This window comes from Amphimedon queenslandica, unplaced genomic scaffold (genome assembly GCF_000090795.2).
Source record: "Amphimedon queenslandica unplaced genomic scaffold, v1.1 AMPQUscaffold_13118, whole genome shotgun sequence".
NCBI classification, from domain to species: Eukaryota; Metazoa; Porifera; class Demospongiae; order Haplosclerida; family Niphatidae; genus Amphimedon; species Amphimedon queenslandica.
This window is the reverse complement of record NW_003546646.1, coordinates 13528-26349: the sequence shown is the minus strand read 5'-3', so window position 1 is coordinate 26349 and position 12822 is coordinate 13528. Positions and strand designations below refer to the sequence as shown.

Sequence of the window (12822 nt, the reverse complement as noted above, 5' to 3'; positions counted from 1 at the left end):
TGATTTATAAATTTTTTCAATCATTCACGAACAAGAGGTAACGCAAAATAGATCTAGACAAATTAGAGTGGGTATCGATCATGCTCCCCCAAAATACATAATATTTACAATAAATGCAGAAGTGATGAGTGAAAACAAAAAATAAAATGGTGATCAACACAGTGAATACAGGGAAAAAGTCATGAGTTTTCTAGCAGCAAGATAAGGTAGGAATTCTGTACAAAGGCTTCTCCAATAGCTTTAGAAGGTTTTAGAATTTTTACTACATCTAAAGCTAACTAAACTAAAGGAGCTTCAGACATTTTTAGACAATAAATGTGTTCCTGTTTGCATACATTCTTACTACAAGTGTCTCAAGACCAGGTAGTGAAGAGGTGGGGCGAGACTAAAAAGTTACCTAAACTTTCAAAAGTGATTTCAAACAGGGGCATATTTAGGGCAGGGGGATGAGTGGGCTTAGTGAGCACCCTCCTTATAGCTAGGCTCAGAAAAAAATTACCTAAGTCCTGGTCTCTTACATCATTACCAAGCCTCTTAACAAAGTTATCTAGCCCACCTGATCATGATTTCAGCAGTTTCCAGTGTTTTAAGGAGCAATCAGAATTACTAAGAAAAGCCAGTATGATTGAAAGTATCTTGACCCCACCCGATACATGTGATAATCATCTTAAATCATGTAATGCCATTAAATAAAAGTGCTATATAAAACTGAGTGTTGTGATAGGCCAGGCTGTGATATAAAAATCAAAGCTAGCTAGTAGGTTCCTCCCTTAAATTTTTACATAACAATATACAATAGAGAGGATAATTGTATTCATTTACTTACCCACAGATGGATCCTCAATGGAACTGCTTTTAATGCTACTTTCATCTTGACTTTCACTGTTAGCCTCCGCCATTTTGACAATGTGCCTGTGGGGTTAAGTTTACACCACCGCGGCACCGCCCACTGTTAGTGCCACGTGCATCCACGTGTAGATCTATCATTGCCTTCCATTTTCAATCAGATCTGTTCAGATCATTTTCTATCTGATAATCTTGTACCAAAATTAGTACACCAAATGTGGCACCACAAGTAGCTACTTATCTGGTCAGAATTAGACGATATTTCTATGAGCTGATAAGCACCAAGACAAAGTATCAAAATCTCAAAATAAAGTCTTGTAAAGAGAACAATGGGATCAATTGCTACTTTAATAATATCACCTATTTTACCATAACTAACCAGATCAAGTCATAAAACAATGTAAATAAGTGTACACAGAGCTCCAATAGAGGCACTGGTAGTTGCTGTTTTGAGCCATCCAAACTTTATATCAGTAAAGAGACAGAAAATAGGAAGAACTGCATAGAAAAGAATCGTTACAGAATTCAAGGCTATGTCACACTCGTTCTTCTTATTGTAACTCCAATTTTGGGTAGAAATTGTTAAAGCTGGATCAAACAATCTGATTAAGGCCATCCACACCAATAGTACAGTAACAACACACTTTGCTCTCCTTCTCTCTTGCATTTCTATCCTTTCTCCTCAAACTGAAAGTAGAATCCTAACAATCCTTCAATATTATCATCATAAGTCATTGTTACAAGTTTTGTAATTGATAATACAGCATGTGGCATGGGAATACATGGCAAAGAGGAGAACACAGAAAGAGGTCAAAAGACATTAAGATGAGTACAAGTACATAAAATGGAAGGAGAGGAACAAATTTCTTTTGATAAAAAAGTAACTAATTGAATAAAAAAGAATGAATTATACTAGCCTTAAAAATTCATTAAAAAATTAATTACAATCGAAAGCAGGTCAAAATTTCTACACAACACTTGTACATGTATATGTATCAAAAATTACACAAATGGAGAATTCCCTCCAAGCCATTTTTGATGAAATTTGGCCATTGACCATGTACTATAGCCCATGATCTTTGACCCAATTTTTGAGTAAATTCAAAAATTCAATCATAATCGGACTCAGTCAAAATTTCTACACAACATATGTACATATACATGAATAAAAAATATAAGAATGAAGAAATCTCTCCTACAAATTTTTGGCTAAAAGCACTCAAAAATTTTACACAGCATAAAAATATCCATAATTTTGATTGTCAAATTTTTACATAAGGTGAATAACAACACAAATATACCATAATTATCAGTGATAAACTTTTAAAATATTATGCAGGCTCTAAATAAGTGATAGGATAGCATTATTCACGAGAACATTTATCCACCAAACTGTGGACCTTATTATACAGAGGATGTATTATTGTGATCAAATTCTCTTAAGGGTTGGGGATGGTTCTATCCCCTGATCTCCTCTAACTATTATGTATTTGATTAGAGATACAAAATTCAATTACATTCCCACAATTATAAGATATTGATTTGCCATGTTTGATGATCCTAATTCCATTACAGACATCATAATACATTATAAGCTACTACTACTATTTTATTTCTGTATTTCCAATAGTACTAATCAGGATTCTATATCCAATACTTTGTTAAATTAATCTCACAGGATTGCTTTGTTGACAGTTATTCCAGCTACTATGATGTGTAATTTTGAAGGTCACTCACTATGCATGTAATACACATAAAAATGGACAAATGATATAAGTAGACATGTATATCATATGAAAACTCGTGTTTAAAATTAATGGTATCATGGCTTACATAGACACTATAATGTCAACTAAATGACATATAAAGAATTAACGCTGACCATAATGTGCATGCACAATATTGCTAAAAGGGTTGCAATGTGACATATGCAAAAAAATTGAACTTTTGTCATTCACAAATTTTTATTCACTTCGTGTATAAAATATTTTAATATTATTTAGAAAAATTAATCAGAAATTTAAACTACCAATATTGTTGTGTTAGAAACAGCAAATAAACAGTTTTCCAGTATGGTAACAAAAATAAACTACTTATTTATAATAATAACATTAATAAGGCAATTAATACATTATTATAAATAAGTACAACTGAGACAATAAAAAGTTTAATTACGACAGTTAATAGGTAGATGATTCAAATCAGTTCCAGTTAACTTAAGCTCTAAATCACATTCTTTCTTACTTCCTTCACTTCTAGTAACGTGAAACTCAATGAAGGGAATTGTTTCTTTCAGTGTGGTTCCACTGTGAATCAACCCAATGCCATCTAATGACTTCTTAAATATCTAAACAATTACAATTCAGCATTAAAGTACACAATAGTAATAATAATAATTAATACTAACTGGTCCATTGGGTATGATATGAGGAGATAAAGTCCAATCATTAGATGCCATGGTCTTAAAGTCTTGTACATTAATACATGGTTCATCAAGAGCATTAAAATGAAAAGAATGAACATCATCAGGACTAGCATTCTGGATTTGAATGTACTATAAAAAATGGGTGTTATATTATATCAAATGTATTAATTATCAAAACCTTTGAATAAGCAGAAAGATTTTTAATAAAAGAAGCTTTCATGATCCAAAAGTCTTGATAAAACTTTGCATAAGAGCAATTAATAGAGTACTTCAGTTCAGAACAAAGTCTAAATATAATATTAAAAAATACAAATAAATAAATTAAACTTACAATGGTTCAGTAGTCACTACACAGAGAAGGCAACTTTCTTTGACAGTAATTGATCCATAAGCAGAATCCCTAGTAAATGTTCCACCAGTAATACACTGGACCTCAAATGCTTTTTTAGTAACATCTGCTTTAGCAATAGCAAAGGACAATTTTCCAATTACCGATTCATCAAGCACATCAACACAGTGCTCTATATCAATAGTAACAGGATCCTTAAGGCTTTTATCAATCAGGATATCATAAACTGCACTGACTAATACTGCTCCTTTAGGTAAATTAAATGCACCAGAGAGTATAGTGGATACTGTTACAGAAGCTGCTTCTTGTGGAGCAAATCTTGGAATGCTCACTTTATAGCCACATCTTTCTTTATCGATTATAGCACCACTCTCCCTGTATTCTGATGCATCAATAACATGAAAAAAACCTAAATAAAAAAAATAAAATGAAATATAATATATTTTAAACTACTAACCTTTCAAAGAGTCTCCAAATTGCTCTATTAATTTTTTAATGGTACTGTTGCTATCAGTCTGGCCAGTCTCATCTTGAGCTGCATTGTGCAACAGATAAGAATTATAAATTAAGACCCAAAGATCAAGAGGAATGGTAACTGCTACTAGTGAACTACCAGCAGCTTTTAGTGCTAATTCACTTCCTTCTTCAATGACAACTCGAGCAGCACCAATTACGCCAGCAGCACTGATTGCACTGGCAACTGCTTTAACTCCACAATAAACAGTTCCTTCCTCGAAAGTTTCGAGTGATTCTGCATGCTTTGCAGCTATAGTGTTTAGCTGATTACTAAACTGCCGATCAAAGGTAACAAAAAACTGAGCATTCTTCAAACGTTTATTGGATGTCACTATCGATGTGATAGAAGAAATCAGATTGGTACCAGCACCAATGCCACTAACTACACCCCCAATAGCAGCAAGACTCAATGAAATGCCACAAGTAGGAATAGCAAGGAATAAACCAACTCCAATTAAAGCTCCTCCTCCTATACCAGCTACCGATGCCCCAATCTTGCCTATTCTTTCATATGAAACAATTTTCATTACCTCATCCTTATTCTCCAATAATACTTCTATTGTCTTGCAGCGAATAGGATACCACATTACATAACATAAGCGATGCTTTTTCTCCAATAACCTAAATATAAACATAAATAATAATTTAAGTAAACATACATGTAAATAGTAATTACAGTACATTAACTTACTGATGAGCACTATCTTGACAAAAAGTTGGTATAACAAAGCTATCTTGAAGACTATTCTTATGAACACAAGTTGCTGTATCTAACTGCTCAATCTGGTGCTTCATTTCTTCAAAGCATTGCTTCAATGGCTTGATATGACATTCTTCAGGTAGCAAATTTTTGGCAACAGAGCGAATAGCTCGTGAAACTATTGTACTTTTTAATTGCTTTATAGACACAACCAAAGCAATAGAATTATTAGGAGGATCAGGAAGCACCAGTAGATCACTTGGTGGCTCATTGTCATAGGCCAAATGAAAAAGAAAAAGCTTGGGGATATGAAAAGCACCAGCGTCATTAAAAAAGGCAAAAATTTGTTCAAACGTAATGACTGTGTTACTAGTATCATAAACATGATTTGTATTTCCTTTACTGAGAAATAGTAATGCATATGATGCTAGCTGAGAATGATCAACACGCTGAAATGCTTCAAAAAGGAAAAGAATTGACTTAAGATTGAGATTATTGAAGCAGAGAGTACAAAAACCAAGACCTTCAAAAGCCTTTTTCAAAATATTGACCTGATCATTTTCTTCAGTGTCCTCTCTGGCCTTCCCACAATTATTGATGATGATAGCAAAGTGGATCTCTGCAATAAAAGGAACAATTAAAACATACATGTAATGAAGCAAGCCTGAATAAAAATAGTTTTAGATAAATAATTTGTAATAAATTTGCTGAAATGACTGCTTGAAAAGAAATTATATATTTTTATGCTCATAGTTGTAAACAAATATGCATAAACAAACCAAAATACTGTATAAGAGGATTTGTTGGCGGGATTTTTCTTTGGCGGTTTTGTGATGGCTAGCTTTTTGGCAGATTTAATATTGGCGATTTCTTAACAATTAATTATATCCTCACCCTTAGGTGGGGTTAATTTACTTAAGCAGGTGTGGCTAAACTTACGAATTAATGCATGGAGACTTTGAATGTTGCGAATTGTATACTATATGTGGACATCATATTATTAGAGAAAGATTGTACTTTTTCTGGAAGATTGTGTTCTTTATCACCTGGCTTAGAGACTGGCTTACTGGCTTAAGGAAACATAGTAAAGCCATGTTAACTAGCGTTTAACTAAAACACATAAAATGGAATTATTGCTTGCAGATTTTAATTTGGTGTCTTTATATAAATCCGTCAATTCGCCAATATGAAATCCCCATCAACATTTCATCTTATACGGTAGTAATAAATGTGTTACTGTTACTTACTGTCATTTAAACTCAATTTAGTAAACTTGTGCTTTTCTTTAATCTCATGAGAACAAAGTGAGAGAAAACGAACCACCCAATTCTCCCTATCTGGTAGGACCATAGGTTTACGGTTTTTGCGATGTGATTTGTACGTTCCAGCAACTGAAAAAGGGACATCATTGATACGAAAAGTATCCTTTAAAAACACATTTATTGCTTTAGATCGATGTTCAATTCTATGAGTAAATCGTTTCCTCGTTATTTCAGCCCAAGCTTCCTCATCATCATCATCATCAGGTGGTTCAGAGTCTGACTCTGGTTCATCTATATCTATTCGCTCATCACAATCTTCCTTGTTTGCAAAAGTGAGGACAAACACAACTCTTTCCCAAAACTTCGGGCCAAAGGCTTGATGAAGCTTCTTCATGGCAACTATATCATCATTGGTAAGTCGGCGATCAGTCATTTTCATACAATAGAGTACTAGGGTGACCTCTTGACATTTGCTCTTCATTTGTTGTATGTATGACTGCTCCTTTTGATGAATATCCTGTAGACCAGGTGTATCAATAATCGTAACATTAACCCCAGGAATGACATTAGAACATCGGTAGAGTCGGACAGTGCCTGTGCATGGCTCCATATCAGCACCTTCTTTAGCAACTATTCTCTCCAAGTCAATGATGCTGTTGATAAGTGCTGATTTACCAGCACCAGTTTTCCCAAGAACAATAATTTGAATATCCTTTGAATGTCCTACTTTAGCATCTGTAAGGACTTGTTTTAAGGTCTTCATGGCTCTCTGATCTGAAAAGAAACAAATACTTTGAATTTATGTCACTTTTAACATACATGTACATGTACATACAGTAATAATAACTGTTATTACTGCATGTTACAACACGGCTACTATCAGTAAATAGATTACACACTTGGGCATTTATTTATTTCTTTGCAAATCTGCCTTACATGTAAATTTACATGTATAGCTACATATACTGACAGATTGGCAAATCCAAAAAGGCTAATATAAAATCTGCCAATTTTGGTATGATATTTGTGAATCATATAAGCATAGCCATTCAAATCTTCGTTAAAATCCCCCAATATTATGGTTGGTAAGGAATGATCAATATTATTTAATAAAGTATTTAATACACACTTGGAGATCTGTACAATAAAACAATCTGTTGTTGTAAAACAGTGACTTTGCAGAGTATACATGTATGATCACTCAAAAGCAACTAAGTTTATCACAAATCACTGCAAAATTAGACCAACACAAAAAACTAGAACTTGACAAAAGGTCACACAACATATAGTACATTACAAAACCACAATAAAGAGTCCCAATAATAACTATACAGATTCTAGAACAACCACAAAAAGAATATCTATCTAGAACATAATAAGAGTAATCAAGATGGTACACATAGACACACATCAATACTATTACACAATATTAATCTCAATAATAATAATATCTGTAAGGCAAATTTTAATGTGCTTGTTTCATTCTGAGTATGCTCAATGACACATGGTCACAATATAAAAGCCACTGATTACTTGTACAAGTTTTGGGGATATGGGCAAAATAAACTCTAGTGGTACATAGGCGCCTTTTTCTTGAGGGCTGTAAATTTTGCGGGTTTTGCGATTTCTTCAAGATTTGCGAAAATTTCTTCCACAAAAATCAAATTAATACCATACAAGATGGCAAACGGCATAAATTCACAAAAATTTAATATGCAAAATAAAAATCCGCGAAATCTATAGCCTTCAAAAAAAGGCACCCAATGTATTTCATCGTATAATGGCAATAGTTAAAATAATTATTTTAAAGTCTATTCACTTTCACCTGAACCCTGGCTTTTATCAATTAATAAATAACTACGTCACATCCGCATTCTTTACATACATGTACTTGTGGTTTTGGAATTGTTTTTGTTGTGTGGAAGCCATGCAGCTAATCAGCAGCTGAATTTATTCTGGCTGTTCTAGCTGCATAATTGTGGTCAAAGGTATGTCATTGACTTTATAGAGGGGCATCCAAAAAAGGCTAAGGCCTTGTCATTTTGACGCAATCTTTTTTCTAAAGGACAGGAAGGACTTAGCAATTCTAATGGTGCAAACAAAATTTCTAAATTCCATGTTTATCAAAAGTAATAACAAAAAATCCATAGGTCAGGTGAAACTGAACAGACTTTAGTAATGTCGTTATCACTTAAGGTAGAGTACATGTATGTACAGTATTACATACCACTTTATTTTGGAAATTTTGCTGTAAAATTGTAACTGGCAATTTTTAATTTAGCAATTTTTGTGTACACATGCATTACTGAGCAATGTAAGCATGTGCATTAATGATTAGCAGTTTTAATATTGGCAATTTGCAAGCAAATTGCCAAAATAAAACTCGGCAACAATAACAGCCACATCAAAGGTGCCGCCTGGTTGTAAATATGGCACATAATGGGTGTTGATGATATTCAATAGGTCTGAAAATGATATCTGGCAACACAATGAGCATGCCCAAGCCAGCAGTGACAAAATTCAGTAGTCTTTTCCTTGCAATAACAAAGAGAGGAAGATTAAGACTCTTTTAGTCTTCAGAACATCGGAGAGTTTGATGTGGCTGTCAGTATAAAATATATCATATTATAGCCTTCTTGATCTATAGCAGCTAGCATATGAGACCTCGAAGGCATACTATAATATACATTACATATAGCACAATACAGTATAACTGTAGCATGACCTGGATAATGTAATATTTAATATTTAATATTTAATATTTAATATTTAATATTAAATAATATTTAATGTCCCTTACCTTTATTGTGCATCTTTCCAACATCAGTGACTTCATCTTGCACCACTCCTGACTCTGCAGTCATTACTGCTGAAAAATAAAATATTAATTATGAATGGTTAATTGGTTATAATATATATTTCAAAACAGTCAATAATAGTGTTGCTACATGTACATGTACACGTGTACATGTACATATTTAGATTTGAGTCATAATACATGTACATTTTAAACATTTTATCATAATTTTTAGTAGTGGACTGTACGTTAAGTGCCAAAATCAAAGGCTTATAGCTCAAGTTTGAAATTCAAACTTTCTGAAAATTCCAGTACTTGTACAGCATCAATTAAAATCATCACATGTCTAAATTAATTATTGATTCATTGAACCACACGTTGCTATTAAAATATTTCACTTTTCGGGATCAAACCACAAAATTTGCTATGCTTAAAAGTTTTGAGCTACAATATACATGCATAGACATGGAAGGTCACAACCATTTTCATTATAACCAAAACCGGCCTTGACTAATAAACATAGCCCAGTACAATAAGTAACATATTCAGAGCACAAAAGTTAGGAATTACCATATACGCGGTAATTTTCGTGGTGTGTTATTTTTCGTTATTTCCGTGTTCACCTTAAATCCATGAAATTTAAACCACCTCTAATACCATTCTATTGTATGTAGACTATGGCCAGAATACAAAAATTAGCTCACACGAATATTAAAGGGACACGTTCACGGAAATAGAATGCACACGTTACTATAGAGGAAGTAAACATTAAATTGGGCGTGCAACAGATCATTAATTAATAGTTATGACACATGTTTAGACAGAGACAGCAATCAGTTGCAGAACCAGGAGTAGGCATCTGTAGAACACTTCTCTCAAACAGAACTAGCTCTTTTGCCACCCCAAGATACTCTTTTTAGTGAAGAAACACCAAGAATATTTACAAGTAGCCACTCGAGTAGCCATTTTGCCTTAATTATTAGGGACGCGGCCGCACGTTATGAATAGTTATCAACACTAAACGTCATCATTAATGATGTCATCTTGAAAAACGGGCCAATTTTTCAAGATGACGTGCTTCCGTGCATGTGTCCCTTTAACTTATGAGCACGTTTCATTGAAAACACGAAAATTTGAACATATACGGTAGTACAATAATTTATAGCACATGCAGGAGCTATTGAATAAAATGTAAAGTCAAAGAATAATGGAAAACACAAATGATGTAGACATACAGGTACATGTACAGTACGTGTGAGTGGGCACACAGTGTAAGTCACTAATTATGCTTACAATGAATACAATGTTAATAAAGAAACACTACATAATTAATGGTCATACAATTTTGTTCACAAGAGCCTGGTTGACTTCCAATAGAGGCTGTGGAGGGATTAGGGTCATCTATTTTTAAAATGAAACAGAATGCAGTGAGTCAATATTGTATGCCTCTTACCAGAAATATTCTCCTCTCCTCTAATACTCATACCTACATTAACAAAATAAGAAAATGCAGTAACAAGTTAACAACATACATGTACATGTACACAAACATGTAAAACTAAAAAACTGTTAAAAGGTTTAGCTCTTGCAATAATCAACACAACAATAAACGGTAACAATACCAGAAAGAAATAATAGATTACACAGCTTTAAATAAGGAGTGTATGCATTACATCATAATACATCATATTACATCAGTTTACATACGTGTGGTCACATACAATAAAAACTACAGTCCAAAGTGTTAAATGAATACACATATACCAACAAAAACATTATGCATACATTTTAAATTAGTAGTTTATTACAGTACAGCCAATGGTTAGGACGGCAATTTAAACAAGCCATGCATACTCTTGATAATATTTCACACACAAAACCTCTCAAGCAAAGTCTACCCCCAATTTAATTAAGTAACGTTTCATGGCCTACTCCTAATTTAAGTAAATGAAGCAAGCTTGGGGTAAGCCTCATTAAGACAACACTCTTCAGTGTCTATGCATCTGTAGTCTGTACACATATGCATTCCATATCTCCTATATAATCACATGCCATAACAATGCATTAGCAATGTAATATAACTAGGTGAATGTAAAAATTGAGGGGCAAGCATAAGTCATCGATTGACATTTTTTGACTAACATTAAAATAAATAAATAAATGCAGCTCTTAGTCTAATGTGAGAGAAAAGAACATTATCCTCCCTTTTTGTGAGACCATTACCCGAACCAGCATGCATATTCAGATCCTGCCCTCATGGTCGGGGTCTGAACAGAGCCAACACACCAACTAAAACAACTAAAATAACCCAGCAAAAGAGACTAGAATGAGTCCTACCACTATGAGGAGTGTGTAACTAAGAAAAAAGCTAAACTAGCTCTTCTTACAATCTTAATGAGAGAACTAATCTAGAAGAGTCTTAAATAAAACTGCTATCAAGTTCTTTAGCTTTTATAGATGCTTAGGATACCTCCTCTCTCTATTCTACATTGTAGCTGTTAGAAAACTTAAACTGAGTTTTTTCCATTTAAATGCCACCATCTTGTTCATTGTGACCAGATTCTTATATAATAATACTTCCAAAATTTGTCCGTGTGGTCCAAATTTATTAACCGTATACTGATTTATAAATCGTTTTCATCCGTTCACAAACAAGAGGTAATGCAAAACAGACCTAGACAGATTAGAGTGGGTCTCGCTCGTGCTCCTCCCAAATACATACAATTTCAATATTTACATTAAACGCAAAAGAGATGAGTAAAAACAAAAAAATAAAATGGCAATCAACACAAAGAAAAAGTCATAAGTTTTCTAGCAGCAAGATAAGGTAGCAATTTTGTACAAAGGCTACTCCAATAGCTTGAAAAAATTCTAGAACTTTTACTACATCTAAAGCTAACTAAACTAAAGGAACTTCAGACATTTTTAGACAATAAATGTGTTCCTGTTTGCACACATTCTTACTACAAGTGTCTCCAGACCAGGTAGTGAAGGGGTGGGGCGAGACTAAAAAATTACCTAAACTTTCAAAAGTGATCTCAAATAAGGGCATATTTAGGGGAGGAGAATGAAGCGGCTTAGTAAGCACTCCCCTTATAGCTAGGCTCAGAAAAAAATTACGGAAGTTCTGGTCTCTTACATAACATCATTGCTAAGCCTCTTAACAAATTTGTCTAGCCCAGGCCCTGATTATGATTTCAGCAGTTTCCAGTGTTTTAAGGAGCAATCAGAATTACTAAGAAGAGCCAGTATGCTTGAAAGTATCTTAACCCCACCCAATACATGTGATAATCATTGTAAATCATGAAATGTCATTAGATAGAAGTGCTATATAAAACTGAGTGTTTTGCCGATAGCCAGTGATATAAAAATCATAGCTAGCTAGTAGGTTCCCCCCTTAAATTTTTGCATAACAATATACAATAGAGGAGCTAATTGTATTCATTCACTTACCCACTGATGGATCCTCATGGGAACTACTTTTAATGCTACTTTCACTGTTAGCCTCGTAGTTAGACTCCGCCATTTTGACAATGTGCCTGTGGGCCCTGTGTGGGGTTAAGTTTAGCTGATATCATGCACTGACGTGCCATGACGCCAACTACAAGTGCCACGTGAATCCACGTGTAACATCATTGCAGAACTGTGTAAAATATGATCTATGATTCATTGATGTTAGACACAGTTATATGCATAGACAATATAAGATATTATTAATACTTAAATGCCTATACAAAAATTATCTGCTCCAGGTTTTCCAAGATCTTTTCCATTGTAGGTCGCTCATGAGGTTCTTTTTTGATACAGGAACTGATTATATCATACAATGGCTTTGAGCTCAATTTGACTTTTTGAAGAAGACTCTGCAGCAAGCCAGGTTCAGGAAACTGACAGGTTATTGCTTCACACAGAAGGATGCCATAGCTA

General features: G+C 33.8%; 1 protein-coding gene across 2 annotated transcripts; it reads right to left on the bottom strand.

Moving 5' to 3' along the window:
• Positions 1-2970: 2970 nt before the first annotated feature.
• LOC109585108 (uncharacterized) lies at positions 2971-12458 on the bottom strand. 2 transcript variants are annotated; one of them, XM_020001056.1, is made up of 11 exons: positions 12349-12458; positions 10349-10381; positions 10237-10296; positions 8899-8967; positions 6084-6872; positions 4828-5455; positions 4078-4757; positions 3603-4029; positions 3450-3558; positions 3254-3400; positions 2971-3193 (listed from the first exon to the last, which is right to left on the bottom strand). In XM_020001056.1, exons 1-11 carry the CDS (start codon positions 12419-12421, stop codon positions 3014-3016), a joined length of 3195 nt encoding a protein of 1064 aa, XP_019856615.1. In that variant the 5' UTR covers positions 12422-12458; the 3' UTR covers positions 2971-3013. The 2 variants fall into 2 exon arrangements, with proteins under 2 accessions (XP_019856615.1, XP_019856616.1); XM_020001057.1 differs by having other exon boundaries at positions 8899-8964.
• Between the last annotated feature and the right edge of the window lie 364 nt (positions 12459-12822).